This window comes from Rhinopithecus bieti, unplaced genomic scaffold (assembly GCF_001698545.2).
Source record: "Rhinopithecus bieti isolate Rb0 unplaced genomic scaffold, ASM169854v2 scaffold_26226, whole genome shotgun sequence".
Lineage (NCBI taxonomy): Eukaryota > Metazoa > Chordata > Mammalia > Primates > Cercopithecidae > Rhinopithecus > Rhinopithecus bieti.
In genome coordinates, this window is record NW_016811902.1 from 216,741 (window position 1) to 235,299 (window position 18,559).

The following is an 18,559-nucleotide window of genomic DNA, read 5'->3' on the forward strand; positions in this document are numbered from 1 at the left end:
AATCCCATTTCTGGGGATAGAGATAGAAAACTTCTCACACAGGGCCACAAGAGGATGTGTAGGAGGATGCTTATTTCCAAATTGTTTGAGGTAGCAAAGTGTCAAAGTTAGATTCCAGGACTAATAGAATGTGTAAATAGAACGAAGGCTGTGAAGACACTAGAACATTAGACAACAATCAGACATGATGAATAGATCATCATATGAGGACACAAAGAAGTCTAAAAACATAACGGTGAATGAAAAGAGTAAGAAACCATAAATACTACAGTGTGGTAGGAATTAAATAGATCTTAAGAACCAACATATGCAAAGCAATATCATTTCCAGAATACACATATTTAATAAACAAGCAGAAGACACATAGAAAGGTATACAATAAACACACTCTAGAATGAATAATCTTAAAAGGAAGAAGTGAGATGGGATGAAAGGGAAAAGAAATAAAAGGAAAAAAATGAAATAAAGAGAGGCTTTGCTTAGAGAAAGCAAAATGATAATATTGTGACAAACTGAGGACTATGTTTAATTTGATTCTGTGTGTCTGGTCTAGCATGGGAGGGGTTGAGAAGGACAAAGACGAAAAAAGATAAGAAAACAGAAGAAAGAAAGAATAGCCTCTTGATATTATAACAACACAAATTAATGTGTTTTCTATTTTACCATAAAACAATTCACTTTTGAACATTTAAAACTATGGCATGTAATATTTTTACCTAGTTGTCACTTTAATCCTATAGACTTTAATTCATCTAATGCAAGTTGTATACAAAAATGATTCTTTTTTCTGAGATGTATAGTGTCAAAGGTTGTATTTTCCCATATAAAATGAAGCTCACCGCTTTGTAGCTTCTTATTCTCTTACATCTGTCTAAAAACTTATTATGATAAGCAAAATTTTTAAAATTATTTACAAGGATATTCTCAGTGTCAAATACTTATCTCCACATTCACTTATAAGTCAGTAATTCCAAATACTATAATAACTTTTAGCCATCAACCCTGTGTTTCTAAATGTGCATATAATTTTCTTCTTTTCTCTCTCTGTTATTTTGTATCTCACATTTAAAGGCTTTTCTGGATTTATTCAAGAAATGGGAAAAAAGCTATATGTAAAAGAATGTGAGTCATGATGCAAACACTGTTTTATAAACTGCTTGGGGGGTGGTTTTGGGTTTGTTGTTTTGTTTTGCTTCAGACTTTTTTTTACTTGATAATATGTTGTTAGTTTTTTCCAGTGTCACTGTCCTTCCAGTATATGCAACATATGATGTAGATAAACTTCTACTACTGGATATTTTGATTACTTCCAGGTCTTCAGTCTTCTAAATAATGCTACAGCAAACATAAAATGGATATAGTCTAATTTTAAAAGAGAATAAGGAAGTTTAAAAGAAGAGCACATTAAAATAAATCATGCTTCCAAGAAAAACTGAAAAAGGTCAGATATTTGTTCATATATCAGATGCTAGTCTTCATTGTTCTGTGAGGGCATTAAACTTGTTGCAATTTTTAGGTTAACAAAACATATCTGGTATTTTACGCAAGTAAGTAATAATTGTTTACATTAAGAACATGATCATTTGAAAACACTGTCTCTGATAAGTAAAGACAATTTGGGGAAAGACTCAAATACTTTTTTATGCAGTTAAAAAGCATGGCATAATCCAAAACTCTCCCACCTCGTGTCATAACACAGGATGAAATACAAGAAATAACAGTATGCTATTCAGAGCATGTGAGACCCAGGTTAGGGTTTATTGCAAAACAAGCCATCTAATTCAATAAATACTGACATAAGACACCGTCTTGTGTCCTGTTGTACATAGAAAAGTGAGCAAGATGGAGTCTCTACTTTTAAGGCACTTACAATCTGGTACTTGTGGTACTTGTGTTAGGAGAAGAAAGGCAGCTCTTTCATAGGAGCAAAGAGCTAATATAACATACCAGCACTTATTTTCTTCATGAATCCTTTGTAGGAAAAATTGTACTTGGCAAAGAAAATAGGCCAGGGATAGGGCAGATACATGGGACACAAGAAGGGATGAGAGCAGGACTTAAAATAGACCCAGATATGAAGAGCAGTACTTCTCAAAAATGGCAACAAAAGCAATAAAGCAATAAGGATAAAAACCCAAGGGATAAGGCAAGTTAGTTTAAGGGCAAATGATAATGCCAACAGAAATATACACAAGAAACTATGAGGAATCAGAGAAGGGAAAAACCCGTCTTGTTTAGGGAATCATAAATACCTTCAGGTAGAAGATCAGATCTGAGACAAACCCGGCATGAAGACAGGATGTCAGCAGTCCAAAAATAAGAAATGGGAGTGTGAGTATATCTGTGTTTCCTGGTACTCTCTAGGGACCTGTTCCACAGGATAAGGTCTACCATGAAACTCAGCTTTTTCTAACTTAAACTGCCTTCTGGGGGATAGGAGAGGAGCAATTCTTAATACGGACCAATGATATCAGTGCTAGCAAAGGGACCCTCTCAACCAGAAGCCACAGATTTTCATCACTCCCATTTACCAATTTCCACACCTGGGAATGAAGACTGAATATGAGAATGCCTTTAGTAGAGGCAAAAATGAGGGTGGCTAGAGGAGCATAGATTAAGGAACAGAATGTTTGAGCAGATTATTTCTCAAGCCTGGATAAGCACCAGAATCATCTAAGCTGTTGGTTAAAAATACTGACTCCCTGCTTGACCCACCCACTTCAGAATCACCTACTGATTCTAATTCAGTAGGTTTAAGCGGGGTAGGAATCTGTTTCACAAAACCTATTTAAGTGATTGCTATGTGCAGTCAGGTTTAAACTCAATGGTATAATATAAAATATCTATCTTTCATGATGATGAAGGATATCTAGAGAGGGAAAGAGAGAGTCATCAACCAATCCCTTCTGTATACCAAGGATGACTCTCTCTCTCTCCCTTTCTCTCTCTGTGTTTATGTATATATACAGATATACATGTTCCTCTGATTACTCAGCACCTAGACTATTCTTGGCTCATGGTAGATGGTAGGTGATCAAAAAATATTTATTGAATGAAGTGATTAATTCACAGATAAATATACAGTTATATACATAGAGAGAGAGAAAGTCCAATACAGGGGATTGGTTCCAGGATCACTGCATATATCAAAATCCATGCACACTTAAGTCCTGCAGTTAGCCCTGTGGAACCCACATATATAAAAAGTCAGCCCTCTGTACACAAGGGTTTCACATCCCCTTGAATATTGTATTTTTGATCTGTATTTCTCTAATACTACATTTCTGATCACATTTGGTTGAAAAAATTAACCTATAAGTGACCCACACTGTTCAAACTAGTGTTGTTCCAGGGTCAACTGTATATGTATATAACTATTACACATATATATACACACTTATATATATACACACACATATATATATCATGCTTCTCAGCATAAATGTGTAGAAAAAATAAATCACTATTTCTCTAGGCAAGTCTCTTAACATGGCTCTACCTCAGTTTTCTCATCTGAAAAACAGAGGATTTGGCCTAGAAAAAAAAATCAGATCCCTTGTAGTTCTAAAATAACTTGGTTCAGTGCTTAGTTAAATGAGAGCTTTAAAGAAAAATTAACTCATGGAAAAAACATCCCATCTGGCCTTACTGAAATATTGTGAAAAGTTTTGGGTTCTAAATTAGTTCCTTATATATAGTTTCCTTTTCTTTTTTCTGATCCCCTTTTTTCTTAATATTCTCTTTAAGCTCACAGAAATGGCATATTTTTTAAAAGAACCATTATAATAATATAAATGTCAGATTCTACTGTACATGAGTCAAACAATGTACCATTACCAAGTACATGTGGCTTACACAGGATGTAAGAGCTTTATTTTATGTTCTTTACATTCTCATGGACCATGTTTAACTTGGCCAGGTGGTGTTTACTCTGTTTTGTTCAAGACAATTTAGTTGCTCCAGAGATGCTGTAGATCACATGCCACAAGTTGTTCCCTGATACAAGGCATTCCTGTGGTAATTCAGCATCTAGACTATTCCTGGCTCATCGTAGGTGATCAAAAAATATTTATTGAATGAATTGATTAACTCACAGATATACAAAATCTTCATTTTGCAAAAGTTCTCACCAATGGCTCTTAAGCTGTATGTTTCCATTGATGATTTAGTCTCCCTAATATTCTAATATAATCTTTAACTCTATAGTTTGTATATGGGAGTCCAAGTAAGCTTAAGCCTTTTAATTACATTCAGATTTGTGTTAAATTTCAGAAAAGATTACTTAGCTATTCTGTTACCTGCAGGTGCTGCTTTTCTGCATGACGTCAGCTCGATGATATCCAGAGAGTTTACAAAAACCGTCATTACTATAAACTACAGGCCAATCCACAATCTGGGCATTTCCCAGTAAGAAACTTGATTCTGAAGAAGAAAGGAGAAAAAATGAGGTCATTTAGCTTCATTCAACAATTCACTTATTTCAAGTAATCAAAAAGGCAAACTCATAAAGATGGACACATAAAACTATGGTTTGTAATTGTGCAAATAATATAATCTGTTCTTGAAACTGACATAACCAGCTTTGCATGATCATCATATAAGACCTGCAATAAATACTGAATTTTATACAAACTAAAATTCCATTTAAAAGAAACCAGTTTATAATATTTCTTTGCATTAAAGTATACCCTAAGCTATGAAATAAAAGTATAGTTAGTATTAAATAATGTTCATGACTATAAATTACAGCTAAAAATTGGTTAATTTATTAAGATTAGGGCTACAGTCACTTCCCTACAAATTGAGAATACTGAAGTTGATAATAAAAGAAAACTGGATGACTCCTTCAAAAATTATATTAATATATTGCTGACATGATGGAACAAATTTTTTGTCCATTAGACTGATCTTGAAAAGTCTAATTTAAAATAGAATTTAAAAGTCTTCCTTTAAACTAAAATTATTCAAAGATATTTTCAACCACATAATACAGATAATTTAGAAACTACCAGTATTCTAAATAACAGAGATATCTTTGTTCTATTTTACACAGAAAAATAGGTTTGCTTTTGTATAAATTAATATAAAATGACTGAAAATCCAATCATATTAGGCAGAAACTTTAGCAGTTTTGTAAACCACATGTTATATGTCAACATTAAAAGGAATTAAAGTTAAAATAATATTAAAATATATAAATGAACACTTATTTTAATATAAATAATTTTAAAGTAAAACGTTTAAAGCAATACTATGCTTCAAAATTTTACCTAAGAAAATTTCTTTTGAACTCATACTCAGGGTAGTATACTAAAATATAACAACTTTTAGTGGAAGACTTTAAATCCTCATTCATACTTGGTCTTCATAAAAATAATGATGCAATTCAACATTTACTAAGTAGCTGCTGTATAAAAGTCACTGCTCTGGGTCAAACAGTGGGATAAAATAAAGATTAGTAAAACATACCCTTTGCTCTCAATAAAAGTATTTGTTGAAAACAAATACATAACAACAAAATACAACTGCCAGAATAGATACTAAATAAAGAAGCATGGGACAAAACATGAAAGACAAAATCTGTTTGAAGCCACTAGGAAACAACCAAAAGTAGGCAGAAACTGGAAAAAATAAACCCTTGAAAAAGAGAGGCTATATTAGCTGAGACAGCCATTTAACTGTCTATTCCCCTGAGAGCAGTTGCCAGTTTGGAAAGTTCACAGTGTGAAAGAGCTCAAGCAGACGTGTCTTACAAGTGTAAGGAGTCAAAGGTCACAATTTGGGGCTGGCAGAGCAACTTGGAGTTGGGGAAATCTTTTAATTGATGGAGTGATAAACCTCTGCATAATATACCTCAAATCCTTCTTGTGGCCTAAACTGGGTAGGCATAGGGTGAGACAATAAGGAATCCAGCAGACAGCAATGGTAAAGGGCTAAAGAGATGGATAGAAATTTCACCAGCTCCCCAAAGCTAGCAGATGAATTTCAGAGTTCAAGTCCCATCAAGCTAGAGAAGCTTGAAAAACACCTCAAGCCTTCCATCTTAACACAGGAGGCCACGCATTAGGAGTAAGAAACAAGTCATAGGATGAATAGATGTGACCTGGGACTAAAATAAAAAATGTAGAAAGTAGACCAAAACACAAAAAATAATCTTAAAATCAAGTCTCTTCATGATCAAGGTGATCCATCAGTAATTTAACTGCCTGACTAAAAAAAAAAAGTAACTCTCCTCAGAGGAAAATAATGAAATCCCAAATCTCCACAATGAATTGATATAATGTCCCAGAAACAATAAAAAATTATTAGACAGGCAAGAAATGGAAAACTCTACAATCACTATGGAAAAAAGTAGGCAGTAGAAAGAGAAGTCAATAAGTAGAAATAATGCAATCGCTGAAATTAATAATTTATTGGATTGGTTTAACAGCAGATTAGACACTAAGAAAGAAAGAACAATTTGAAAACACATTAATACAAGCTATTGCAAATTGAAGTAAAAGAGAAAAAGATTGAAGAGATGTTCTGTGGGACATATCAAGCAATCTAAAATATATGTAGTTGAGTCAACAAAAAAAAAAAAAAACAAAAGAGGGCACACATGTTATCAGACAATATGATACATAAAATTTTTCCAAATAAAATGAAAACTAGCAACTCAGTAAACCACAAGAGAGATAAACATAAACAAGCTACAGTAGGAATACGTTTCTTGCTCTTTTGTTCCACATCAAAAAGTGTTCTATCTTCTGCAAATTGATCTATAGATTCAATACAATCACAATGAAAATGACAACAGACTTTTTTGAGGAAATTGAAAAATTATAAAAGTTTGTGAAAATGCAAATTAAAGTAGTTAAAATAAAATATGAAAACTAGAACAAAGTTAGAGAAATGTACAACTATAGTAATTAAGATAATATGGAAATGGAGTAAGGACAGACAAATAGACCAATAAAACAAAATGAGTTCAGAAATAGGCCCTCACATACAACATCAATGGTTTTTTTGCAAAGATGCCAAGACAACTGAATAGGTAAAGTCTTTTTCAACGAATTTTATTGAAACAACTGGATATCCATATGAGCAAAATTGAAACATGACCCCTACCTCACACACAAAATAATTTGAAGTGGGTCATAGATCTAAATATAAAAGGGAAAATTATAAGCCTTCTAGAAGAAAACATAGAAGGAAATCTTTGCAATCATGAGGAAGACAAAATTTCTTATATGAGCCTCATACAGCAATCACCATAAAAGAAAATGTTGATAAATTAGGCATCATCAACGTTACTGTCAACTACTCATTCAAGGGCATTCTCAAGAAAATGAAGTGGAAACCTACAGCCTGGGAAAAAATATTTATGTTACAGATATCTGAGAAAGAACTCTAATCCAGAAAATACAAAATATTCCTACAAAAGAACAAACAACCCAGGTATCAAAATGAGCAAGTAACTTAAACAGACATTTCACACACCAAAAAGATAAACAACAGCCAATGAGCACAAGAATAAGATGCTTACAATCAACAGACATCAGGAAACACGAACTGAAAGCACTATGATATACTGCTGCTCAATTACTAGAGTAGTTTTAAAGACTAACAATACAACATTGTTGATGAGAATCAAGAACAACTGGTGCTCTTTATAAAATGCTAGCAATAATGAAAAATGGTATGATCACTTTGGAAAACAGTTTCTTGTAAAGTTAAATGTGTATCTATGACCCAGAAATTTCACTTCAAAGTATTTATGCAAGTGAAATGAAAACATATGTTTACAAAAAGACTTGTAGGAAAATGTTCACATCAGGTTTATTGATAGTAGCCAAAAATTGGAAGCAATGCAAATGTCTATTAAGAAGAGGATAGATTAGAAATTGTGCCATATTTACACAAGGAATACTACTCAGCTCTAAAATGGAACAAACTTCTGATACATGCAACAATATGACCTCAAAAACATTATAAAAGAAACAAGCCACTAAAGTACGTATACTGTTTGATTTCATTAATATGAAGCTTAAATATAGGAAAAACTAATATTATATGATGCTAGGGACCAGAACAATGATTTCTAAAGGGAATGGTGGAAGAAGTGACAGAAAAGGGAAAAAGAACTTTCTGGCAAATGTAATTGTTCTCTATCTTGATAGAGGTATATGTTACACAGGTGTATACAATTGTCAAAATTCATTCAACGGTACAGTTAAGATCTGTGCATTTTGCTGCATAAAAAATGTAAAAACACACAAAGAGGACAATGGATAATTCCATCTGACCAGAGAATCAGAAGTTTTAGGAAAACAATGATACTTGAGCTTAACCTTAGTTATGAGGATGGTAATACTACATTTCTGTGGTACCTAGGGCAGTTAGAGATCAAAATGAACTAATTTCTGCAAAGGTACTTCAGAAAGCATAAATTCCTCTATAAATAAATGCTGTTTTCTTTTATTTATAGTATCAACTATAAATATTTTTAATATGACCATCAAATATTGTTTTCTTTCTCCCCTTAGCCCAAGTCAGTTTACCCTCTCTAATCCATAAGCTGTCCACTTCATGACTAGATAACTGTGGCAGGCCATACAGCTACATGGTATCCCTGCCTTAATTCATCCCAATGTTCAGTCTGGTGTTTAGGTGAATGCTAAATTGTCTCCCTGAAACCCTTCCTATATCCTATCATTCTTCATCCAGATCAACAATCCCAACTGTTTATATAATCAAATCTCAAATCCTTTCCAAGGCTAACAAAGCCCTCTGAAATTCAGCCTCACCTTCCCTACCTGTACAAACATGTTTCCCATTATTCCTGAAGTCTATACTACTGTAGTTAGGTCAGTCTCTTCATTATGTTCCGAAAATCTGCTCATTCATGCTGCCCACTATTCAATTAAAATACTTTTCCAACATCTCTTTGCCCATCAAAACATTTCAGAATCATCTCAACTCTACGTTTTCTATGCCACGTTCACTGAATACCACTCAGTCTACATCTCCTCTGGCAGCCACCATATCTGTCTCCAACCATTCACAGGACAAACTTTCCATACAAGTTGTCTATTCTCACTGGCTCCATCTCCTCAGCTCCTGTTCACTGAACTCACTCCTATTTAGCTTCTTCCCTCACCACTCCACCAAGACAGCCAAGTCACCAATAACCTCTCCCTATCGCCAAGCCCACAGGGCACTTTTCACTCATTTCATAACAATTCAGAAGCATTGGTAACCATTCCCCTCTTAAAAGTCTCTCAATGCTTAGTTTTCACAGAACAACATTCACTTGTTTCTCTGAACATGCCTCTATTTTTTTTTGCAGGCTCACAATTCTTTACCAATAAGTATACATTAGTGCCTAAGTCCTCTCCTTTCTTTACTCTTATACACTTACCTATGTCCATAGATTCAGTAACTCATGATTGAATATCTCCAAACCAAACCTCTTCTATAAACTCTCGATCTTGATACCCAAACTTGACCTCTCTTCTTAGTTATCTTAAATATGCTTCAGTGTAACATGATCATGACTTTTTGATCCTTCAAATTAGGTGCTTTCCCACTGTTTCCTGTCTTAGAGAGCGGGGCCACTATCCATACAACCTTATCAGCCAGTAATCTGGGAGCCATCAATCAACATTTATCCCATTACCCTCATATCTAATTCATTACCAATCGCATTACTTTTATCTCCTAAAGCTCTTTCAAATCTCTCTAGTTCTCTTCACCTCCATGATCATCACCCAACTCTAACTTTCTATCATCTCTCACATAGACTACTCAGGTAACTGTCTAACTGATTTACTCAGAACCTCTGTAGGATTCCCTCAGTGGATTTTTTTATACTGAAGCCAAACAAGATTTTTTTTTTAATTAAAATTGTATTGTGTTTCCTCCCTCCTTTAACATCCTTCTTTTGGCTCTCAGAACACCAAATCCTTTCCATGGCCCACAATGACTTCAAAGTCTGCCTGACCTTAGTTCTCATCACTCTGACCCTTGCCTACAATACTTGCCTACAACAGCCTCATTGACTTTTCTTATATTCTTGTAAAAGCCAAGTTCTCTCCCACCATAAGGACTTTTTACTTGCCATCATCTCTGCCTAAATACCATTCCTTTTCCCTCCTCACCTTGTCACCTACATTTATTTAGATCTTAATTCAATTGACATGACCTCAGGGAATCTTTCCCTGACCTCATCCCTGTTATATAATTTTTTGACATGATGCACCTCGCCCTCACAGCCATTATCACAATGGCAGTTTTATACCTATTTGTGTCTTGACTTAATTAATGTATATCTGGCAGGGCGCAGTGACTCACATCTGTAATCCCAGCACTTTGGGAGGCTGAGGCAGGTGGATCATGAGGTCAGGAGATTGAGATCAGTCTGGCCAACATGGTGACACCCCATCTCTACTAAAAATACAAAATTAACTGGGCATAACGGCGCACTCCTGTAGTCCCAGCTACCCGGGAGGCTGAGGCAGGAGAATAGCTGGAACACAGAAGGCGGAGGTTACAATGAGCCAAGATCATGCCACTGCACTCCAGCCTGGGCAACAGAGCAAAACTACGTCTCAAAATTTAAAAAAAAAAATTAATGTATATCTGCCTGTTGGATTATAAGCTCTATAGGGATAGAGCCCATGTAGGTTTTTGCTCACATTTGATCTCTCATTGCCTAGCACAGTGCCTGACACATAGTAAATGCTAATTTAATGGTTGATTATATGAATAAGCAAATGAACTAATACATTTTTGTGGGGTTCTCTTTTTATACAATTGATATCATAAAATTTATTAAGTAATGCCTTTCTAAATATTCCATATATGCTAACCTTGTCTTTTCATATGAATCACATATTCCTCAGGATTATAAATTATATGCCTACTCTGCATACAGGAGTTTCAATATAATCATCCCGACAGAAAATCAATAATGAGACATTGTACTGGAACTACACTTTAAACCAAATGGACCTGACAGATACGTATATAAACATTCCACCCAAAGACAATAAAATACATTTTCTTCTAAAGTACAGAAAGTTGAAGTTCTCAACACAGAATGTTCTGCAGGATAGATCACCTCTTAGGCCACAAAGTAGGTCTTAACAAATTTAAGAAAATTAAAATCATATAATGTATCTTTTCTGACCACAGTGTTATAATGCTACAAATTAATAATATGAAGAATTTTAGAAAATTTACAAATTTGTGGAAATTGAACAATATACTCCTAAGGAACTAATGAGTCAAGGACGAAATTTGAAAGGGAAATTTAAAAATATCTTGAGACAGGCCAGGCACAGGGGCTCATGCCTGTAATCCCAACACTTTGGGGGGCTGAGGCAGGCAGATCACGAGGTCAGGAGTTCAAGACGAGCCTGTCCAATATGGTAAAACCCTGTCTCTACGAAAAATACAAAAATTAGCTGGGTGTGGTGATGTACACCTGTAATCCCAACTACTCAGGAGGCTGCGGCAGGAGAATCACTTGAACCCGGGAGGTAGAGGTTACAGTGAACCGAGATCATGCCACTGTACTCCAGCCTAGGCAACAGAGTGAGACTTCATCTCAAAAAAAAAAAAAAAACAAACAAAAAAAAACAAAAAAAAAAAAAACAAAATATATATAATATATATATATAGTTCTATAACTAGTATATATATATATATATCCTGAGACAAACGAAAACGGAACCACAACATACCAAAACTTAAGGGATGCAAGAAAAATAGTTTTAAGAGGGAATTTTATAGCAACAAGGGCCTACATGAGAAAAGAACCCACCAAATAATCAAACTAATGTTATATCTCAGTGAACTAGAAAAAGAACAAACTAAGCCCAAAGTTAGTGGAAGGAAGGAAATAATAAAGATTTGAGCAGAAATAAATGAAATAGAGACTAGAAAAGCAATTTTAAAAGGTCAGTGAAACTACAAGTTCGTTTTTTGAAAAGATAAACAAAATTGACAAACCTTTAGCTATACTAAGAAAAGAGGGAGAAGACTAAAAAACAAATCAGAAATCAAAGAGGAGACATTACAACTGATACCACAGAAATACAAAGGATCATAAGATACTATTATGAACAATTAAAATCCAACACACTGGCTAATCTTGACGAAATAAACAATTTCCTACACACATAGAGCCTACCAAGACTAAACCATGAAGAAAAAGAAAAGCTGAATAGACAAATAACAAATAAGGAGATTAATCACTAACAAAATTCTCCCATCAAAGAAAAGCCCAAAACCTTATACTTTCACTGCTTACTAATTCAATCTTTCTCAAACTCTTCCAAAAAATTAAAAGGAGAGAAAACTTTCAAATTCATTTTAGGAGGCCAGCATTACCCTGATACCAGACAAGGACACCATGAAAAGAGAAAATTATCCGCCAATATCCCTGAAGAACATAGATGCAAAAATCCTCGATAAAATATTTTCAAACCAAATTCAACAACACATAGAAGGATAATTCACCATGATCAAGTGGTATTTATTCCTGAGATGCAAGGATTTTTCAAACATGCAAATCAATAAATATGATAGACCACATTAACAGAATGAAGGACAAAAACCATAATATCAATTCAATAGATTCAGAAAAGGCATTTGAAAAATTCCACATTGTTTCATGATTAAAAGCTATCAACATATTAGGTACAGAAGGTATGTACCTCAGCATAATAAAGGCCATAATAAGCTCTAACATCATATTCAATGGTACAAAGTTGAAAGTTTTTCCTCTAAAATCGGGAACAAGACAAGGATCCCATTCTTACCACTTTTACTCAATTTCTAGCTGAAGTCCTAGCCAGAGCAACTAGAAAGAGAAAGGAAATAAAGCCTTCCAAATAGGAAATAAAGAGGTTAAATTGTCTCTGTTTGCAGACAATATGATCTTATATGTAGAAAAAAACAAAGACTCAAAGAAAAAACTGTTAGAACAAATAAACAAGTTCAGTAAAGTTGTAGGATATGAAATCAACACATGAAAAGCATTTCTATAATAACAAACTATCTGAAAAAGCAATCAAGAAAACAATACCATTTACAATAGCAAACAAAAAATAAAATAAAATAAAATAAACAGTACTTAGGAATAAATTTAACCAAGAAGGTGAAAGATCTATACGCTGGAAACTGTAAAACATAGACAAAAGAAACTGAAGACACAAATAAATGGAAATATATCCTGTGTTCATGGACTGGAAGAATTAATATTGTTAAAAAGTTCATACAACCCAGGCCGGGCGCAGTGGCTCAAGCCTGTAATCCCAGCACTTTGGAAGGCCAAGACGGGTGGATCACGAGGTCAGGAGATCGAGACCATCCTGGCTAATACGGTGAAACCCCGTCTCTACTAAAAAAAAAATACAAAAAACTAGCTGGGTGAGGTGGCGGGCGCTACTCGGGAAGCTGAGGGAGGAGAATGGCCTAAACCCGGGAGGTGGAGCTTGCAGTGAGCTGAGATCCGGCCACTGCACTCCAGCCTGGGCGACAGAGCAAGACTCCGTCTCAAAAAAAAAGTTCATACAACCCAAAGCAATCCACAGATTCAATGTAATTCCAATCAAAACCCCAAAGACATGTTTCACAGAAGTAGAAAAAAAAAAAATCCTAAAGTTTATCCAGAATCACAAAAGACCCCAATAGCCAAAGCAATTTTGAACAAAAAGAACAAAGCCAGCGAGTCATCATACTACCAGATATCAAAATATACTACAAAGCTATAGTATAAAAGCAGCACGGTACTGGCATAAAAATAGACACATAGACAAATAAAACATAATAGAGAGCCTGGAAATAAAACCACACATTTATAATCCATTGATTTTCAGCAAAGATACCAGAAACATACAATGAGAAAAGGGCAATCTCTTCAATAAAGAATGTTGGTAAAACTGGATATCCCACATCAGAAGAATAAAATTAGACACTCATCTCACACCATATATTCAAATTAACTCAAAATGGATTGAAGACTTCAACATCAAACCTGAAACTATAAAACTGCTAGAAAAAAACATAGAAGGAAAGCTGCAGGACATTGGTCTGGGCAACGATTTTTTGGATATGACTTCAATAGCACAGGTAACTAAAGTAGAAAGTAACAAATGAAATTACATCAAACTAAACAGCTGTACAGCAAAGGAAACAATCAACAGAGTGAAGAGACAACCTATAGAGTAATAAAATATATCTATAAACCAAACACATAAGGGGTTAATATGCAAAATATATAAGAAACTCAAACAACTTGATAGTAAGAAAACAAATAACCAGATTAAAACATGGGCAAAGGACATGAATAGACATTCTCAAAAGACAATATGCAAAGAGCTAACAGTTACATGAAAGAAAGCTTAACATCACTAATCATCAGGGAAATGCAAATTAAAACCACAATAAGATGTTACTTTATACCTCCTGTAATGGCTATTATCAAAAAGACAAAAGATAACAACTGACCAAGATGCCAAGAAACAGGAACCCTTATACACTGTTGGTGGGAATATAAGTTAGTACAATCATTATAGAAAACAGAATGGAGGTTCCTCAAAAAATTAAAAATAGAACCACCAGATGATCCACCAATTCCACAACTGGGTATATAGCCAAAGGAAATTAAATCGGTATGTCAAAGGGCTATCTGCATGCTCGTGTTTATTGCTCCACTATTTACAGTAGCCAAGATATAGAATCAACCGAAGTACCAATCAACAGATGATTTAATAAAGAAAATGTGGTATATATGCCTAATGGAATATTATACAGCCTTTGTAAAGAAAAAAGTATTGTCATTTGTGACAACATGGATGAACCTGGAGGACATTATTTTAAGCAAAATAAGTCAGACATAGAAAGACAAACACCATATGATCTTACTTACATGTGCAATGTAGAAGTCAAATTCATAGAAACAGAGAAAAATGGTGGCTACCAAAGGCTGAAGGGTGGAGACACTGGGGAGATGTTGGTCAAAGGTCACAAAATTTCAGTTGGACAGAAAGACTAAGTTTGAGTGATCTACCATATATCAAGTTAACTACAGTTGATAGCAATATATTGCATATTTGAAAATCTCTAAGGGAGACTTTAAGTGTTCTCACTACAAAAAAAAAAAAAGAAGAAGAAGTGACAAGTGAGGCAATGAATATATGAAATAGCTTGACTTAGCCATTCCACAATGTAGACATATATCAAAGCATTATGTTTCCTAGACTATGTTTTTAAAAACTTCAAGTTAGTTTGAAAAAAGAAAAAAAAAAAGCTCTGAGTTGTTAGATCTGATTGACTATGTGAGCAAATACTTTCGGTATACCTGGCAAATACTTGAATTGTCCATATTCTATATTATTGATTAAAACGTAGATATTTTGAAAAATCGCACTGAAGAGAAAGGCAGCCTTGTTGTACACTATAAACATATTCAAGTTTTACTTGTCTATTTTTTAAAACAATTTAAGAAAAGCATTGCAATATACTTATTATTTATTGGTTGAAGGAATTGCTAGTATTCTAGGAAAAAGGATCCCACAGGCTTAAAAAAGAAAGACTGTAAACATTAAAGGGTCTGCTGATCTAACAAATAGTGTTTTTAAAACTTTTTTTTATTAAAGTTCATAGTAAGAAATAATTTTTTCTTTTTTTTTTTTTTTTTTGAGACAGAGTCTCGCCCTATCGCCCAGGCTGGAGTGCAGTGGTGCGAGCTCGGCTCACTGCAAGCTCCACCTCCTAGATTCACGCCATTCTCCTGCCTCAGCCTCCCTAGTAACTGGGACTACAGGCACCTGCCACCACGCCCGGCTAATTTTTTTGTATTTTCTTAGTGGAGACGGGGTTTCATCGTGTTAGCCAGGATGGTCTCGATCTCCTGACCTCGTGATCAGCCCGCCTCGGTCTCCCAAAGTGCTGGGATTACAGGCGTGAACCACCGCGCGCGGCCAGAAATAATTTTTACATAATGACTCAAGTGTATATACATACGTGCAGACATGTACATACACAATACACAATTGAAAAAATTTCTCAGACTACATTTACTCACTACATGAGATGCACTCTACAATTTCTAACCTATTTCAATTTTGGGTGCATTAATCAAGACCTGTTAAATCAATTCCATAGCCCAATGAAGGGGTGTACCTTAGGATTTTAAAAGCATGATTTAAACAACCCTGCAAGGCTTTACAAACCTCTCTCTCTTATAAACAGACTAGTTTTCAAGACATGTGTTAGGATTTGGATCATTCTAACTATTTCATATTAACTCTGCCATTAAAAAATTACCCTGCCCCCATGATACCATTTTCAATAGCTCTGCAATGGGAACATTCAGACTCCAGCTCAGCAGGGTCCAGCTATCACTACCCATTTGTTAATAAATTATTCCACTTACACTTGAGTAACTCTGTGTAGTAACAAAATTAATAACAAAAGCAACCATTAGTGTAGCCCCTACTCTATGCTAGGTATTGGGCCTGATGTTGTACATGTTATCCCTAATTAGGAAAACTTTATTTCCTCTTTTACTGATCACTCATCAGGCAATAAGTCACAGACTCACAAAGCCTAGATTCCCAAGGTCAGAAGTTGCAGCTAGAACACATGTTCCTTAAATTCTAATTCTTGACTGAAATAATTGCAAATTTAAACTCTTCCTAAGTAGTCTAGGAAATTATGTCTCTTTTTTTGCTTTAGATGGAAAAGTAGAAAGACTAGGAATGAAGGAAAAGTCCTAAAGCAACTCGCTGCAGGGAGAACTAACTCTTCCTGTTAGACTGGAAGCAGAATTGTTTAAGGGAAGAACACAGAAATCAGAATCAAAAGTAGATAATTAAGACTTTGCTTTTCTCTTCAATCCCATTTTTCAAAATATCTACATTTTAACCAATAATATAGAATATGGACAATTCAAGTATTTGCCAGATATACTCTAAAGTATTTGCTCACATCGTCAATCAGACCTAACAACTAAGAGTGTTTTTCAAACCAACTTAAAATTTTTAAAAAGGTAGTCTAGGAAATATGCTCTCCATTCATCTTTATGCTTGAAGTTTAAGTCTGGTAACTGAAACCATCAAAGAGTTAAGTAACTGGACTGTGCTCACCAGACTTTACCTCGAGGCTTTAATAATTGCATTTTAACTATATGCACTCTGAGTTTATGGCGGACAAACATGAAAACTGCTTTTACCATTTCTGAATGTTTTATAAAACCATAGTTGAGTAAAGTAGACGTGGTGCTAAGTCTACTTTATATGAGATGTTATCAAGTGGTAAACATTTATAACAATCAATATACCATAAGGAGCCCTGACCCAAATATTCTCCCAGAACTTGGATCCCTTCTCCATACCATCAAGTAAGTTTCTGTGAAAAAGCTGGAGAGTTTTAATTAGGCTACTGGGTGCCTGATATACAAACTAGTAACAGTAATGCCCACCATTCTGGGTAGTTATGGAAACTAAGCAAAGTAAGCAGTCTTTATAAACTATTAAAGCAAAAAGCATTTATAAGCTATTATTATCAGGTGCAAGATTATGTTACTGAGTTGTATATGCAGAAGTATCTTGGTGTGTGTGTGGCGGGGAATATATGTATGCATGTAAGTGAAGAACCTAGAAAAAATAAACTGTTAAATATTGACCCTGCAAAAACCGAAACCTATAAAATTATATTTATCACTGAGAACTAAACTACAGAATAAAATACTTGAGAAAAAAGAGAAATAAGAAGAGAGGGAGACAGATTTTTTAATCAAGGCTAGATTAGATAGAAATTGCTGAATATTAACTATCCAGAGGCTTCTTTTTGAAATTTCTCTGTTCACTGAAACACTCTCTATGTATATAAAATATTCAAATAACCGTTGCATTTCCCTGTAGTCACGAAAATTCTTATTTCAACAAATGAAAAATATATTATTAATAAATATTAAGAACAGAATAGCAAATTAATTACAATTGTTCCCGGGAAATTTTTAATTTCCTTTAGCTTTAAAACATGTTGGCGAAAAGAAATCTGATTACAGAGGAATGACTTATTTGCAAAGCAAATGAGTTACAAATCTGGAAAGTGAGAGGGTCTAGAAGTTTTGGAAACATGATGCCTTTAAAGAAATTGCCCAGAATCTCAGTGACCATCACCCATTCTTATCAACCAATCTTGACAGGGAAACCAGTTCTGCTTTGTCCTCATAGCTCTTAAAGAACCTTGAGCCATGAATTCTGGAAAATGGAACTTTCCTTGAGCTCCAGATTGTTTCCGTCCTTAAAGATGTTTACAAACATTTCAACTCCAAAGGGATCAAACACACAATATGGTCCTGTATGAGTTGCCTAAGAATCAGGGCATTATCCTCACCAGGAGGCAAAGATTTCAGAAGCTGTAATTTCACACGTCAGCAGATTCTGGAATGCATCTACAAGGGTCTAAGACTTGAAAACAACTTGAATACAGACTTGAAAACAACTCATGATATTCATTCAAGACTGCAGTATCCTATCAGAGGTGAACCTAAAATAAA

The 18,559-nt window shown here is 34.6% G+C and overlaps 1 protein-coding gene across 1 annotated transcript in view; it reads right to left on the reverse strand.

Annotated features, from left to right (window-relative positions):
* LOC108544292 (potassium voltage-gated channel subfamily H member 5) overlaps window positions 1-18,559 on the reverse strand; it is a gene marked incomplete at its 3' end in the record, with an annotated part of 202,468 nt that overhangs the window by 169,069 nt on the left and 14,840 nt on the right. The window contains exon 2 of the mRNA XM_017895350.1: window positions 4,299-4,422. Coding sequence (XP_017750839.1) covers window positions 4,299-4,422 — 124 coding nt within the window. The remainder of the gene's footprint in view (window positions 1-4,298; window positions 4,423-18,559) is intronic.